The 17,446-nt window shown below is 46.6% G+C and overlaps 1 protein-coding gene and 1 pseudogene across 2 annotated transcripts in view; both read right to left on the reverse strand.

Moving 5' to 3' along the window:
* Window positions 1-4,465, reverse strand: part of ATP1A4 (ATPase Na+/K+ transporting subunit alpha 4) — a gene marked incomplete at both ends in the record, with an annotated part of 36,165 nt that extends 31,700 nt beyond the window's left edge. Inside the window, 4 exons of the mRNA XM_079762077.1 lie at window positions 531-644; window positions 1,465-1,668; window positions 4,073-4,132; window positions 4,313-4,465. Coding sequence (XP_079618203.1) covers window positions 531-644; window positions 1,465-1,668; window positions 4,073-4,132; window positions 4,313-4,465 — 531 coding nt within the window. The remainder of the gene's footprint in view (window positions 1-530; window positions 645-1,464; window positions 1,669-4,072; window positions 4,133-4,312) is intronic.
* A 3,955-nt stretch (window positions 4,466-8,420) lies between these two features.
* LOC307093799 (GPN-loop GTPase 1-like) lies at window positions 8,421-9,510 on the reverse strand (annotated as a pseudogene). Its single transcript has one exon. The product of its transcript is annotated as a GPN-loop GTPase 1-like (transcript).
* Window positions 9,511-17,446: the final 7,936 nt, after the last annotated feature.

Raw genomic sequence — 17,446 nt, forward strand, 5'->3', positions numbered from 1 at the left:
ATGATACAGTTATCAATTTCAGTGGATTTCACGCTGGCACAATATTTTAATCTGTTTGCGTTCCAGTTTTGCCCATGGACCCAATTTATCTTTTACAGCATCCTTTCTCCTCAGCACAGGGTTAGTCTAGGGCCAGGCAGCCCATTTAGTTATCATGTCTCTTTACCCTCCTTTAACCTGGACCATTTCCACAGTTGTACTTTGTCTTTAAGGTCATTGACATTTGAAGAATCTAGCCTCCCCAACTTCCTTTGCACCCCCCTTTTTTTGAAAAAAATAGAATTTTCTTATTTGGGGCTTCATATTATGCTCATTAGAGTCAAATTATGCATCTAGAACAGACCACTTCATAGGTGATGCTGTGCCTTTCTCAGGCTACTTTGTAGGCCAGATAGAGGGAAATCGAAGTAAGCGTCTCTCTCATCACTAGCCTCACTCATTGTAGGACATAATCCTCCCGGGACTTAATAACTGTGCATTTGGCCACATTCTATACCTCCTTTCACCCGATCCTCTCACACCAGTCCTACCTGAGGCACCAAGTTCTTAAAAGACTCCATGATCCTGGAACTCTTGGCCTCCTGGAGGTAGGAGAAGCAGCCAGTGACGATGACCACAACGGCTAACACAATGCCCAGGTACAGCTGGGGGTGGGAAGGAAAGAGCTTATTAGTAGATCCTTTTTTTAAAAAAATATATTTTTATTGATTTGAGAGGAAGGAAGATGGAGAGAGAGACAGAAACATCAATGATGGGAGAGAATCGTTGATTGGCTGCCTCCTGCATGCCCCCCACTGGGGATCGAGCCCGCAACCCAGGCATGTGCCCTTGACCGGAATCGAACCTGGGACCCTTCAGTCCGAAGGCCGACGCTCTATCCACCCAGCCAAACCAGCCAGGGCATTAGTAGATCCCTTTCGTCCCCTTCACCCTCAGAAAATTGCAAGGAGAAGAGTCATTTCTCCAAGTGCAAGAACCCATAGGACTCAGTTGGAGAGTACAGGAGCTGAGAAGAGTCTGAGACAGGGCTGGCTTCCTTGGCTTCCTGGTGGAGGAACCCTGGTAAGGGGCCAGCAAAATCCCAGGTCCATGAAGGCCTACATTCTCCTCTCAAAGAAGGCTATTTATGGGGTGGGAGACAGAGAGTGAGGGAGATGGGGAGGAAAGAGATGAAGAGATTTAAGTTCTGGGAAAGAGAAAGGGACCGCAAAGGGCTATGATGATCAGTTGGGAAGATCAAGAGAGAGCAAGTTTCTAGAGGGGACCATGTAGCTCAGTGAGCTGAAGCAGTAGCTTTCCAGAGAAAAGACCAGGGGAGCCAGGAGGCATGGAGGGCTCCTTTAGAAAGTCCTGGGAGCACCAGGGATTTGGGCCAGAGGGCTTCAGGAGTGCTGGGCTGCTGAGCAGAAGTGTGTCGGAGATCAGCAGAGACGGGGCTGGGCAACAGTCGTTGAACAGACTCACGTTATCTTTGGTAGCATGCTCACGAGAATATATCTGGATGCCATAGGCCAGGAAGCAGAGAATGGCACCAATCCACAGGAGGATGGAGAAGCCACCAAACAGTTGTTTACAGAATTTGACCCATTCTGGAGTGGTGGGGGGTGGGGTAAGTGTATTGGGTCCATTCCGAATCAGGATTTGCTGTGCCTCTTTGGAGCTAAGGCCCTATGTGAAGAATAAATAAGAATGGGTAGAAAATCATGAAGAAAAAAAAAAAAAGAAAGAAAGAAAAACAGCTATAGCAAAGGGGAGTCTTGCTTCATAACTCCGATCTGCCATTATAGCCCCAGGATGGGTCTAGAGGCCAACAAGTTTCTCTGAAGGTCAGACTGTAAGTTCTTCCTAGATAAGTGGGATTTTAAAACTTATGCTATAGGAGAGATATGGATTGATTCACAAACTTTTTTTCTTTATTAAGGTATTGCATATGTGTCCTTATCCCCCCATCCCCCCCACCACCACTAATGCCCTCACCCCCTGGTGTCTGTGTTCATTGGTTAGGCTTATATGCATGCATACAAGTCCTTTGGTTGATCTCTCCCCCTTACCCTCACCCTCCTCTACCTTCCCTCTGAGGTTTGACGGTCTGATCAATGCTTCTCTGTCTCTGGATCTGTTTTTGTTCATCAGTTTATGTTGTTCATTATATTCCACAAATGAGTGAGATCATGTGATATTTATCTTTCTCTGACTGGCTTATTTCGCTTAGCATAATGCTCTCCAGTTCCATCCATGCTGTTGCAAATGGTAAGAATTCCTTCTTTTTTTTACTGCAGCGTAGTATTCCATTGTGTAGGTGTACCACAGTTTTCTAATCCACTCATCTGCTGATGGGCACTTAGGCTATTTCCAAATCTTAGCTATGGTAAATTGTGCTGCTATGAACATAGGGGTGCACATATCCTTTCTGATTGGTGTTTCTACCTTCTTGGGGTATATTCCTAGAAGTGGGATCACTGGGTCAAATGGGAGTTCCATTTTTAGTTTTTTGAGGACATTCCATACTGTTCTCCACAGTGGCTGCATCAGTCTGCATTCCCACCAGTAGTGTGAAAGGGTTCCTTTTTCTCCGCATCCTCGCCAGCACTTGTCATTGGTTGATGATAGGCATTCTGACAGGTGTGAGATGGTACCTCATTGTTGTTTTGATTTGCATCTCCCAGATGATTAGTGACTTTGAGCAGGTTTTCATATGTCTCTTGGCCTTATGTCCTCTTTTGAAAAGTATCTATTTAGGCCCGTTGCCCATTTTTTAATTGGATTGTTTATCTTCCTTTTGTTAAGTTGTATAAGTGATTCACAAACTTTTTGAATACCCATCTTGAGCCTAGTACTCTGGTAAGATACCAACGTGAGTACAAATGGTCCCTATGCATATGGAGCTCTAACTTCAGTGGGGATACTTTATGATATAGCAATAATGCACAAGGCTCATGTAATAATGGGATACAATATGGAGTGTTGATAACATATGGACTGTTCCCACTTTGCCTCTCTGGCTAAGAAGTAGGGGAAAAACAAAACAAAACAGTGACATACTTGAATGCATAGATTCTCACGTTAGCCTTTTGTAAGCTTGCATACTTTTTCCTCGGGAAGGAAATAATAGTGGAACCTACCAGAGGATTGTAAAACAAACTCTCATCCCCATCAGCTGCTCCCCAACCTCCCACTGAAAAATAGACAATTTTCAAGACAAATATACAAGACAAGCCACCTATGCTCCTCCTTGGTTCCCAGATGAAGTCTCTCCCTGAAGAAAAGAAGTTCTAGACCTAAGAGGAGCTTACATTGTGAGGGCTTGTATTCCAGGTTTCTACCTGTGGTGGTCGTAATCGTGGCGATCGGAGCAGCAGCGGTAGCAATAATAACAGTAGTAATACATGATTTTACTGTCAAACCAGTGGTTCTCAGTGTGGTCTGGGGACCCACGGGGTGCCAAGACTCTTTCATGGGGGTCCACATGTACATACACTTTTCATAATAATCCCAAATTCTTGGTTGTCTTTTTCAGTCTCATTCTCTTGAGTGTACAGTGGAATTTCCCAAAGGCTCTATGATATTACGACAGATTGAATACTGAAAATATAAGAGAACCTAGCTGTCTTCTATTAAAAAGCTAGACATCAAAGGGGCTGGCAAAAACGTAAAAATGCCACTAAATTTTAATTTAGAAAGTCAGTTATTTGTCATAAAATTATTATTTATTCTCATACACATACGATGGGCCTACTCTCATTTAAAAATGAATCAGAAAATAGTTTTAAATTTCTCCACTTTAATTTCTAATATGGTAGTTATAGATGATGTGACCCGCAGAAGCAAAGCTCTCTGGGTTCTTTGATAATCGAGTGTACAAGGGTCCTAGGGACAAAGGTGTGCGAAGTGCTGCTCTAAACCATGCTTTCACCCCCTTATGGGATGCTGAGCTCTTCGGGGGGGGATATTACCATTATCATCCTTTGCCAAGGGTGTGGCCTGTGAAACCTGTCTGCGTGGAGGTTAAGGGTAAGACCGTTGGTGATGGGTTTTGTCCTGGTCGCCTCCCCAGGGGGGTGCCTTCACCCACCTTTGTCAGGTCCACGGAATACTTGGCGCTCAGCTGTTCCAAGGTTAATTTGTGATCGTTCTGAGAAGACAGCAGAGTTATTGAGGGAGAGGTGGTGACACCTGGGCATTTCCAGGGGAGGGGGAGAAACCCTTGGGGGGAAGAGGGCTGGCTGGGGCCTGTGGGTAAGATGTTAAACGGCTGAGGGCTGAGAAAATTTTCAGAAGCCATTTGGTCAGCACCCATTCTGGGTCTTCTCACCATGACCAGTTCCTTCTTCAGTTCCTCTAGATCGATCTTCTTTTGCTTCTTCTTCGACATCTTCCTTTCGCCCTTGCTTGGCTCCATCTTAGGTGTTGGGCTGGGATTCTGCTCCTGAGGAGCCACTGGTCCCTTTCCCCCCTCAAGGGCCATCGTCGTCCCTGGATTCAGCTGACCCAGTTCACCTGGTGGGAGGGAAGCAGAGCCAGGCAGTAGGGGAGCAGAGAGGGAGGAGGGGGTGAGGGGCGAGGGCGACAGGAATGATGGTGTGAGGGAGTGGAGAAGGGAGGAGACAGCAGTGAGAAGAACAAACCGGTGGGGAGAAAAGGAGGGAGCAAAGAGAAAGCAGAATGGAGAAGGTGGGCAGTGCAGATGTGAAGGGAAAGGGGAGTGAGGAGAGGACTAAAGAGAAGACTAAGAGAGGAAGGCCAAGGCCAGAGGGGGAGACTAGAGAAAGAGGGTGAGGGGAGTGGAGGCTGAAGCAGGCGGAGACGGGAGGAGGAAGTGTAGGAACAGGGAGGGAGGGGTGAGAAGAGCCTGGGGCCCAGGAGAGTTACCTAGAGGCAAAAGGGTGAGGAGATGGAGGTGAGGAAATGAAGGTAAGGGCCTGGGAGAAGAATAGGTGGATGGCAGCTAGTGCCTAAGTGATGAAGATGCCACAGGGACCTGAGCAGGTGGGAAATGCAGTGGGAGTGAGGGGCCAGCTGGGCTTCAGGGCATGCTGGGAGCCCCTAGTCCAGGCCCTGTGGTTGCTGTGGCAACAGCCCAGGTTTGCCATCACAAAGGCTTCATGAAAGTTCTAACCGAGAACCGTTAAGTCCCAGCCTCTGTGTGAGCACACCGTTACTGAGGCACAGTCTCCAGCAGCATTATCTCAGCTCTAAGAGATCAGATAGCAGAATAGGTCAGATTTTGCTTGGGCTTTTGTTGTTAATTCTCACCCAAGGATATTTTTCCATTGATTTTTAGGAAGAGCAGGAGGGGGAGAGACAGAGTGGGAGGGGGAGAGACAGAGCAAAAGAGAAACAACAATGTGAGAGAGACACATTGCTTGGTTGCCTCCCACACGTGCCCCGACCAGGGGCCAAGGATGGAGCCTGCAACTGAAGTATGTGCCCTTGACCGGAATTGAACCCAGGACCTTTCAGTTCATGGGCCAATGCTCTATCCACTGAACCAAAATGGCTAGGGACTTGCTTGGGCTTTTAAATCAGTTCTGAGCCTGAATCCTGGCTTATCTGCTTGCTGGTTGTGTGGCTTTGAAAATCATCATTTGGGTCTGCTATGTTTTAAGATCTATTAGGGTAAAGATGCTAGCATCACTGTTATCTACCCATTTGCTTCATAATTACTTTTAAAAACTCTGGTATTCTTGCCCAATCATTCTTGCAGCTGAATGTCACAACCAGCATGTCATGTTTTATAAAAATACAGTGAGAATTTTGATATTGGATTGATTCTTAAAAAATTTTTAAATTTTTTCAATTAGTTGACATTCAATATTATATTAGTTTCAGGTGTACAGCACAGTGGGTAGATATTTATATAATTTACAAAGTGACCCCCTCATAAGTCTTACACCCACCTGACACCATACCTAGTTATTATAATACTAGACGCCCGGTGCACAAATTCGTGCACCAGTGGGGGCCCCTCAGCCTGGCCAGCAATTGAGGCTTATCGGGGGGCCAGCCAGAGGAAGGGACCCCAGGAGGTTGGCCAGCTGGTTGGGGGGCTGGTCGGCCAGGGGGAGGGGCTGCGGGAAGTTGGCTGTGGGAGTGCACTGACTACCAGGGGGCAGCTCCTGCATTGAGCAACTGCCCCCTGGTGGTCAGTGCGTGTCATAGTGACTGGTCAACTGGTTGGTCCGTCTTAATGGTCGCTTAGGCTTTTATATATATAGATTATTGACTATATTCCTGAGCTGCACTTTACATCCCATGACTATTTTGTAACTGCCAATTTGTACTTCTTAATCCCTCCACCTTTTCATCCAGCTCCTCAACCCCACTCCCTCTGGCAACCATCAGTTTGTTCTCTGTATTGATCTATGAGTTTGTTTCTGTTTTGCTTGTTCATTTATTTTGTTTTTAGATTCCACATATAAGTGAAATCATCCGGCATTTGTCTTTTTCTGTTTGATTTATTTCACCGACCATAATACCCTCCTGGTCCATCTATGTTGTCGCAAATAGTAAGGTTTTACTCTGTTTCATGGTTGAGACTACAATGTTCCATTGTGTATATATAACCACCTCTTCTTTATCCATTTGTCTTGTGATTGGGACATTTAATCAATTTACATTTACATTAATTATTAATAGGTATGCAGTTATTTTAGTCTCTGCTGGCTTGTGTGTTGATGACTTTCTGTAGTGTTATGTTTGGAGTCCTTTCCCTAGACCTTCTGTATATCGCTTGTAGATTTTTGGTTTGTGGTTACCAGGTGCTTCATATATGCCAAGTAGGTTTATAGCAGTCTATTTTATCTTTTTTGGCAGTCTATTTTAAGTTGATGGTTGCGTAAGTTCTAACACATTCTAAAATCGCTACCATTTTTACCCCCCCCCCCCATGTTGATGCTTTTGCCATTAACTTTTACTTTGTGTGTGTGTGTGTGTGTGTGTTGGTATGCATCCCTGAATTTACTGTTGCAGTTAAACATAATCTTCCTACTTTTGCCTTTTAAATTTTGTACTAGCTTTAGAGGCGGTTGGTCCAGTGCTTTATGATGTGTTTTCCTTTGTCAGTGAGTATTTTTTTCTTTGTGATATTTATTAATTTTTTAGAGAGAGAGGGAAGGAGAGAGGGAGGGAGGGAGGGAGGGAAGGAGGGGGGAGAGAGAGAGAGAGAGAGAGAGAGAGAGAGAGAGAGAGAGAGATTGGTTGGCTCTCATATGCTCCCCAACCACCTGCAAGTGGTTATGCTGTGAACTAGGCCGGCTGCCTCTGGTGCCTGGCTTTCCACGACTTAGTGAGACATACAGGGCACGCTGAGCCAGCCCTGCTTTTTTGGGGTGTGTGGACCTTTTAGAGATTTTAGGAAAGTCTGCAGCAGGGGTCCAGGCTGGCAGCTTGAGCAGATTAGCCTCTGAAAGAGGCTGGGGCCTGAGCCTGAACTGGGTGGGGCAGGCCTGAGGGCTAGCTGAGTTAGCTGTGTTAGTGGAAACTCAGATTTGACACTCACCTGTGCCTGCGAGGGGAGGGCTCAACAAAGGAACAACGGTGCCTGCTGGCACTTTAGTCCCGGAGAGAGGGAGAGGGAGCGGTCCTTCACCCTTCACTCTGAAGCCACAATTCAGTTCCTCCCCAGATATTCATGGCACTTTCAAAGCGCTGGACTCTAGAGCAAGTGTTTGTGAGGGAGTGAGTCTAAGACATATGACATCTGGGTCTACAGCAGCCCTGTGTCTCCCCCACAGATTCGATCGACTCTTTATAGTAACTTATTTTTATCTTGACTACACTCCGTATTCCCAAACAGCAGTTGAATTTAGCTCAGATAACAACGTATTCGTGTTTTTATTACTCTGACTGCGCTTTTCTTTAAAAAGTAAAACCTCCATATCCAAGTCACCATTGAAAGCAGGATTCTTATTCATTAACTGTGTGTCGTGCCCACTTTCTCCAACAAACCTGGTGTCCTATAATGAGGCTCCTTTCACACCAACTTTGACTGGTTGCCAAGGAGACTCCACGGCCACTCTGGATAAGCTCATGTTTTCCCTCTCCCTTTCTGCTAAAAAGAGGGTAACTCCTGGGTCACAGGCAATATGTTAGGGAAATAGAAGCTATAGATCCAGCCTAATAATAGAGAACTGAAGGGAACAATATGTTCCCTCTCTATTCCATCTATCAGCAGGAAACGTACTTGAGTTCAAAGGATAAAACGTGAAGTTTTACACATGAAGGTAATACCAGCATCCAAAACAGTCAGAATATCCTTCCTTGCAAAAACCCAAGGGGAATTGGCATCTATCTGCCAGGCCCAAATGTTTTCTATCCCTGGCTTTGCTGGAGTCAGAGTTCCCTAATAAGAGAAACTCTGCTATTCTGGGGGAAAAAATTGTTCTTTATAGTCAACCCAGTCAGACATAAGGATAGTTCCTTCATGGAGTTCCAAATGTTGGGACTTCTGGAGACGATTTATTGTTCCTCTCCCAGGACTGGGCCGTTGATTCTTGCATAAAACTCCAATGCTGGCTCTTCTTGGCTTTCCTCTGTAACTCTGTGGTCCATACCATCAGGGTCACTGTCTGCTCCCTCAACCTCTTCACCTGAGGTTCTCTGAGTCAGGATCGAGTCAGAGGGTCCCGCACAGGCAAAAAGCAGTCCGTAGCAGTTCCTGTGTCCCAGGCCACAGAGCCCACGTCTTTCTGAAGGTGGTCCCACTGTTCTTCCTGCTGCTGGCTCTGTGCACTGGCCAGCGGTTCCCTCAGACGTTTGTATTCAGGATGATTCTCCCTTTCCTATTCCTCTGCAGCACTGGTGACTTGCACAGAGAGCTCACCTAAGCCTGACCCAAGAACAGCAGGCACACCTACCATCCTGAGTGAGCTGTCCAACGCATCCAACACCAAGCTCATTGGATGAATCAGGTTACTGACGTCTGTAGCATCTTGGAAAGCTTCAAAATCTTGCATCCATCCCACTGCACAGCTGTGACCAATGATGTCAGTTTTATTCATGATCACCATGGAAGGCAGCGTGGTTTGGTCCAAGATGCTGCAGGCATAGAGCATGTTGGACGTGAAGGTCACCGGGTTGGTACTTCTTGAGATGTCCGTTACATAAATGGCACTCGTTGGAAATGAGGGTGTCAGGGCCTCAGTGATGACTGTCCCAGGGGCTGACCAGGTGAATGCTTCAATCTGCCCATGTGTGACAATTAAGACATATTTAGACATGGGCTGGGCCTTCTCAAATTTTATCGCCTGATCAAGTCTGGTAGCAAAGAGATTGGGTGAGCTCACTGTGCCACAGTTGGGCCCAAGTCCATATTGTTTCATGACTTCTTTAGACTCCACAGTGCCACGGATATCAATATTGGCAGGAAAGGGAACTTTGTGCACAGTGGGGTCCAGATGGAGAGCCTTGGCTACGCAGGTGTCCTGTGCGCCTCTGGACAAAGATCCCGCCATTCCCAACACCAACAGCCCGGGAAGCCTGGCGCTCAGCTGCAGCTGTGGGCGCTGCCATCTTCCTCTTTTTAAAAAATATATATTTTATTGATTTTTTACAGAGAGGAAGGGAGAGGGAGAGAGTTAGAAACATCGATGAGAGAGAAACATTGACCAGCTGCCTCCTGCACACCCCCTACTGGGGATGTGCCCGCAACCAAGGTACATGCCCTTGACCGGAATCGAACCTGGGACCCTTGAGTCTGCAGGCTGACGCTCTATCCACTGAGCCAAACTGGTTAGGGCAGTGGTCAGCAAACTCATTAGTCAACACAGTCAAATATCAACAGTACAATGATTGAAATTTCTTTTGAGAGCTGAAAACCGACTTCTGCGCATGGGTCATGAAGTTTCAATCGCACTGTATGTGTGCGCCCGCACGTGGTATTTTGTGGAAGAGCCACACTCAAGGGGCCAAAGAGCTGCATGTGGCTTGCAAGCTGCAGTTTGCCGACCACTGTGTTAGGGCCATCTTCCTCCTTTTTGATTGCACTTTTAAATTTTCTTTAATTGCCTGGCTGGTGTGACTCAGTGGTTGAGCATCGACCTATGAACCAGGAGGTCACCGTTTGATTCCTGGTCAGGGTACATGCCCGGGTTGCAGGCTTGATCCCCAGTGGGGGGCATGCAGGAGGCAGCTGATTGATGTCTCACTGTCATTGATATTTCTCTCTCTCTATTCCTCTCCCTTCCCATCTCTGCAATCAATAAAAATATATTTAAAATGTTTGTTTTCTTGAATAAATACTATGTGTCACACATGCTAAATCTGGAATGTAATTTGCCTTGGTACTGCTGTAAATAGAAGCTCTTTGTACTGTATTTTCCATCTCACTAATATTTAGGGATACATTTGATTTTTTTAAAATTGATAAAACGTGAAGTTTTACACATGAAGTTTTACACCTTGTATCCTGTAACTTTGAACTCATTGTTTCTAGGATTTTTTTTGTTGTTGTCATTATTGCTTTGCTTTGATTGACTTCCTTAGATTTTTTATGTATTTAATCATGTTGTTTAGCCTCCAAAATATGTTTTTATTTTTCCTAGTTTATTTCTTTATTTAGACTATTTAAATATAAACTCCTTATCCAGGATTTCAAAGGTGGTTGTTATGCTTTTGTTGTACTGGGACAGGTCAGTAAGCGAGGACAAGTGGAACAGGGAAACTGAGGCCGGTTGCTGAACAAACCGACAGAGCAATTTACAGCAGATGCAGAAGGTCACCTCCCTAGAGAGACATCAAAGCCTCAGTTGTACTTCAGCTCCAGGCCCAGAAAAGCAGCAAAACTAGGTGGGCGATGCCAGGACCAGCTGCAATGACTAAGGACCCCCTGCCCCGGCACCGACCAATCAGTGGAGACCAGGACTCTGAAAGAGCACAGCCGGGAAAGCTGATGGATATTCTGCTGAGACCTCCCCTAACATCCCTGCCTGCCAGAGAGAAAACCTTAAGACAAAGGCCCTGGCTTGCGCTTTCCCTCTGGGGAGCACACCCTGGACATCCCCTTTTCCTTCCTCCACTGCTCCCCCCACTGCATCTCCTAAACTCTAAGGAATTCCAGGAGCCTTGCAACCAGGCAGCAATGGGCTTCGGCCGCAAATCCCATGAGCCGGTCTCCAAGGCCCTCTTTTCTGTGATTCCTAGTGAGCTAAAGCAGCCCCACCCCGCCTTCCTCTACCCTAAGCCGTGCCGTTTGTCGCTATCCGCGGCTTTAATAAATGCACCCTCGTAGTCACCTGGACCCGAGCTGTGAAATGTTTCCTGCACGAAGTCAAGAACCCACTCACTGCCGGCTGGCCCGAGGCAGACCTGCTTAGGGCCAGGTCCCCTGTCCGGTCACAGTACCTGCTACTGTTATTAGTGCTCTAGACTTAGCACATCCCTTCCTGTCTTCTCTGAACAGGATTACATTTTCCTACATGCTCCTTCCTCTAACATTGAAATCAGGAATAGATGTTGAATTTTACTGATAACCTCTTCATCATTTTTTGAAATAATTATTTAATCATTTTTCTAGTGAAGGTTAGTTGTCAGTTTTCTGTATAATGCACTATTCTTTTTTTTTTTTAATAATGCACTATTCTTGCATTCCACTATCTAGTGGTAGTAAAGTTATACATATTTTATTATTTATTTTCTTACTTATTAAAATTTATCTTTATTGATGAAAGTATTACAGATATTCCCCTCCCCCCATTGACCCTCTCCTCCCTGCTCCCACCCCCTCCCCAGATATACCCCAAACTATTGTTGTCCATCAGCTATGCATATATGCATGTAAGTTCTTTGGTTAATCTCTTCTCTCTAAAATACGTCAGTCTGTTCCATGCTTCAAAGTCTCTGGATCTATTTTGTTCACCAGTTTATTTTGTTCATTAGATTCCACATATGAGTGAGATCACATGATACTTGTCTTTCTCTGCTTGGCTTCTTTCACTTAGCATAATACTCTCCAGGTCCCTCTATGCTGTCTCAAAGGGTAAGAGATCCTTCTTTTCTTACAGCTACACAATACTCCATTGTGTACATGTACCAGTTTTTTAATCCAGGCCTTCACCACCCTATTGTCTGTGTTCATAGGTAAGATCTTTGGTTAATCTCTTCTCGCCCCACTTCCCCCTTTCCCTCTGAGATTTTTCAGTCTGTTCCATGCTTTCATGCCTCTAATTTCATTGTATTCCCGTTTATTTTGTTCATTAGATTTCTTATTCGTTTATTTGATTTTTAGATTCAATTGTTGATAGATATGTATTTGTTGCTATTTTATTCACATTTTTTATTTCTTCTTCTTCTTCTTCTTCTTCTTCTTCTTCTTCTTCTTCTTCTTCTTCTTCATCATCATCATCTTCTCTTTCTCTTCCTCCTCTTCCTTCTCCTCCTCCTCCTCCTTCTCCTTCTTCTTCTTCTTCAAGAAACCCTTCAACATTTCATTTAATACTGGTTTGGAGGTGGTGAACTCCTTTAGCTGTTTCTTGTTTGTGAAGCTCTTTACCTGACCTTCGATTCTAAATGAGAATTTTGCTGGGTAGAGTAATCTTGGTTGTAGGTCATTGCTATTCATCACTTTGAATATTCCTTGCTACTCCTTTATGGCCTGCAAAGTTTCTGTTGAGAAATCAGCTGATAGTGGTATGGGTACTCCCTTATAGGTAACGAACTGCTTTTCTTTTGCTGCTCTTAAGATTCTCTCTTTGTCTTTAACCCTTGGCATTTTAATTATAATGTATTTTGGTGTGGACCTCTTTGGATTCCTCTTGTTTGGGATTCTCTGTGTTTCCTGATTTGTAAGTCTATTTCTTTCACCAGGTTAGGAAAGTTTTCTGTCATTATTTCTTCAAATAGATTTTCAATATCTTGCTCTCTCTCTTCTTCCAGCACCCCCATAATGTGAATGTTGGTATGCTTTAACCTTTTGCACTCGGATGTCGAGTGTGACTCGACACGGTTAGCATTAGAATAAAGGAATTGAGAAAAAAGCAAGCGAGTGCAAACGGTTAAGTTGTTCCAGAGGCTCCCTACACTATCTTCATATCTTTTTTTTTTCTCTCTTCTGATTGGGTGTTTTTTGCTTCCTCATATTCCAAATCATTGATTTGATTCTCCGAGTCCTCTACTTCATAATTGAATCCCTGTAAGTTATTCTTTATTTCAGTTCGTGTATGCTTAACTTCTGATTGGTCCTTTTTTCATGTCTTTGGCATTCTCACTAAGATCCTTGAAAGTCTCATGAAGATCCTTGAGTAACCTTTTAACCATGGTTTTAAATTCTGTATCCAGTAGTTTGCTTGCTTCCGTTTCTTTCATTTGTAACATGTTTATTTGTCTCCATGTTTTGGCTGCTTCCCTGTATTTGTTTCTATGTATTAGGTAGAGCTGCTATGTCTCCTGGAATTGGTAGAGTGGCCTTGTGTAGTAGGTGTCCTGTAGGGTCTCAGCCTCCCAGTCACCTGAGTTGGACACACTAATTGCACCCCTGTGTGGGCTGTGTGCACAGTTTTGTAGTTGAGATTTGATTGCTATTGGCATCACTGTGAGGAATTGGCCTCCAGGCCAATTAGCTGTGAGGACCAGCTGTGACTACAATGGGAGAGCTGCTGTGCAGAAGACACCCCTATGGAGCAGGACTTGCTTCAGTGGGGCTTTGGTGCTCACTGAGTCTGCCCCTTGAGTGTGTCACTTATGGATGTGTAGAACTGTAATCTGGTATGGTCTGAAATTCCACTGGGTGCCCTGGCTCTAGGGCCACCCAGCAGGAGCTAGAGAGAAATATGCAGATGGCTGCTATTTACTATTTGTATTGGGATTGGAGGTGCCCAGGTGAGGCCCAGCTGGGAAGGCAGGCTGGTGCTAGTGCTGGGTCTTGGCCTTTTATTGGTAGGTTTGGGGCATGCTGACACCAGCTGCAGCTTGTTTGAGAGATTTTAGCAAAGTCTGAAGCCTGAGCCAGGACAGGCCATTCATATGGAAAAGCTGCTGTGAACAGCTTGGGTGGGGCTGCAAATTGGATGGGGCAGGGTCTCATGGAATCCCCAGGGTGGAGCAAACAGTGTGATCCAGGCTGATGGAGACTCAGATATGTCTGCCAGTCTCTCCTGTGACAGGGGAGGTCCCAGCACAGGAACAATGATCCCTCCAAGTACCCCCATCTAGGAGGAAGCCGTCCCCAAGTTCCTGCCTGGATGCCAGACGATCTAGTTCCTCCCTGTATGTGTCTGGGTCCCCCAAAGCCACCCAGTGCGGGGAGTCTGAGTAAGTTCATGTGCTGGCCCTTTAAATGGAACACCTGGGTCTCCAGCAGCCTCCTCGTCACTCAGCCACAATCCCCACTGTTTTTTACAGCCTGTAGTTCCAGGGACTTCTCTGCCCAGCTCTGGAACCCTGGTCTGGGGGTTTGTTGTGGGGCTGGGACCCCTTGCTCCTCATGGACAGCCTCCACAGAGATGATCTCCCTCCTGATTAAAAAAACGGCACACATGGGTATCAGACCAGCCCGTTCTGCACCTCCACCCCTCCTACCAGTCGCAGTGTGTTTTCTTCTTTACTTCTCTAGTTATAGGGCTTCCATGCAGCCAGCTTTCAGGCCGTTCAGAATGATGGTGGTCTGTGTTGGAAGCTGCCCGTTGCCTTCACTAGCAGAAAGAGGTGGACCAGGAGTCCGGAAGGCTGGTCAACCTTGAGGCTCTGGCAAGGGTCAGAGCCACACACCCACTGTCTGGTGGAGACAAAGGGAGCGGAAGCAACTTCTACCTTTTAGTCTCATGTAAATCCTTGCTGATGGGCTATCCTGGAGCTGGTACTGGAAATTGCCTGCCTAAGGCTGTGGGTGGATCCCAAACCTGAATAAAAGGGATAGCAAGGCCAGAGCAGAGCGGAGTCCTTCCTTGGGCTTCCGTCTGGCCCCCAATTCCCAAATTAGTATTTCTTGTCTCTTTCATTTGCGCTTGGCCTCCTCCAGAGCCCGAACCCTGAACCATGTGGGATGTGGGGGGACACTTCAGTTCTGTATTTTAGTTGTAATTTTGATGTGGTTGTGGGAGATGGCGAGTACAGGCATTTACCTACACCACCTTCTTGGTTTGTTCCTCTATCTCTATATCTACCTAAATTTGAGGTAATAAGTATTTGTGAATAAAAATAAAGAGAATGGGGAAAGAAATGCCAGAGTGTTATTTTATTTGGGGTGGTCTGTGAGGGCCTTTCTAAAGAGGCATGTTTAAGGAGCAGCCCACATGAAGTGAAGAAGGCAGGCCCGTGAATAAGTCGGGAAATATGTTCCTGGCAGAGGGACCATCAAGAGAGAAGGCCCTGAGCCCTGGCTGGTGTGGCTCAGTTGGTTGAGCATCATCCCATGCACTGAAGGGTCCATGGTTTGATTCCCGGTCAGGGTACATACCTAAGTTGTGGGCTCGATTCCCAGTGGGGAGTGTGCAGAAGGCAGCTGAAAAATTTCTCTCACATCAATGTTTCTCTCCCTCTCTCTCAAATCAATAAAGACATTTTTTTTTTTTTAAAAAAAGAGAAGACCCTGAGCTGGGATTAAATGAGATATATAAATAAAGGCTTGGTATAGTTATGTCACAAAGTGAGCTGCCATTACTGCTACCACAACTATTGCTACAATAACCATCACTACAGCTGTTGTAGTAAAGGACCAATAACTGACTTCTGACGGCTAGTCCAAGATCCTGGCATAGGGCTGTAAGTGTGGGTGCCTTCCTCTCTCCCATCCCCGTGGGACCCCAGAGGAATGCACACCACCCATCCACCCCTTCTTCTCCGCACACAAGTATCTCCCTCCTGCCCATCACACCCTATTCATGAAGGTTTCTTTAAAAACAAACAAACAAACAAACACGTTCTTGGCAGTGCCCTCGGCGGTCCCGGCTCTGCCTCCTGCTTCAACAGTGTTTGGACGGAACAGGTCCAGGGACGCCCCTTCTTCCAGCCTCCGGCCACTCCCCTGCGTCATATCCAGTCACCACCTTCAGAACCACCTCCGAGAGCAGCCAGCACACCTGCTTTATTTCTGCCTTAATCCTTATTGCCGAACCACCACCAGCTCCCAAATCCGTCAGCATTATTCCACCAGGGTGGAGGCTGTGGTCAGCCGCCTGGCCCCCCTACCTCTGCGGGCCCCCCACACCTACCTCTCTCTGGGCGTCTATTTCGACCTGGACGATGTGGCTCTGGAGGGTTTGGGCCGCTTCTTCCTCGAGTTGACGGAGAAGAAGCGCGAGGGCGCTGAGCGGCTCTTAAAGATGCAAACCCAGGGCGGTGGGCACACTCTCCCCCAGGACGCGCTGAGGACCCCAAGATTAGTGGGCAGAACTCAGGGCGCCAGGGAAGCCGCCCCGGCCTTGGAGAGGAGCCTGACCCAGGCCCTGTGGACCTGCATGCCCGGGTTCTGCCCACGCAGACCCTCAGCTCTGACTTCCTGCAGAACCACTTCCGGGTGAGGAGGTGAAACTCATCAAGAAGATGGGCCACACCAGGCTCCCCTCCACAGGCTGACGGCCCCAGGCTGGGCTGGGCGAGTATCTCTTCCAAAGGCTCACCCTCCAACACAACTAGGAGCCTTTGGAGCCCAGAGGACTTTGAGGGGCTCCTCTGCATCCCCTGGTGTCTGGCTTTTACCTGAGCCTCTCCCTGAAACTACTAGCCATGCTTTTAACCACCTGAAGCCCTCTCCCAGGCATTGGACCAAATGGAAACAATAAAGCTTTTTGCAGAAAAAAAAAAAATTCTTACAGATTTCAAAGAGAGAAACATTGATGGGATCAGCTGCCTCCTGCATGCCCCCTACTGGGGGATCAGGCTGCAACCTGGGCATGTGCCCTGATCCTGAATAGAACCAGTGACCTCTTGGTGCCTGGGATGACACTCAACCAACTGAGCCACACTGGCCAGGGCCATGAAGGTTTCTGAAGTCTGCTGCATGGTGAGCCTCAAGGATTGCATCCACTTTTCCCTCCATCCCCCAAAGACAGCACCCAGAACAGGGCCCTGCACACAGTATACTATAGCCAGTATACGATAGACTGTCAATTGGTGCTGACACTCAGGACCCCTCAGCCCACCATCTCCTTCCCCCACCTCCTCAGATTGAGAGCGGCCTGATTTTGAGCCGAAACAAAAAGCAGAGTGGCTCCAAGCATTTGGGCCCCAATAGACTCCTAGGCCCTATCCTGTTCTGGACAACCCTTTGTGACTCTCAGGGTGGGTTCAGCAATGAGGAAGGAGGCTCTACTCTATTTTCTTCTATATCATTTTGCAACATAACTTCTTCCCCTCTAGCTTTCTCCACTGATATTTGCTCCCAGATTATTTCCCTCCCATCCCTGTCTCCTGCCCTCTCTTTCTTTCTTTCTCTATAAGCCAAGTCCTGCTTCAGCACACTTTTCAATACCACATTTTGGGAGAGAGGAAAGTATTAAGTATTATAGAATTATCA

This window comes from Cnephaeus nilssonii, assembly GCF_951640355.1.
Source record: "Cnephaeus nilssonii genome assembly, chromosome: 21".
Classification (NCBI taxonomy): domain Eukaryota; kingdom Metazoa; phylum Chordata; class Mammalia; order Chiroptera; family Vespertilionidae; genus Cnephaeus; species Cnephaeus nilssonii.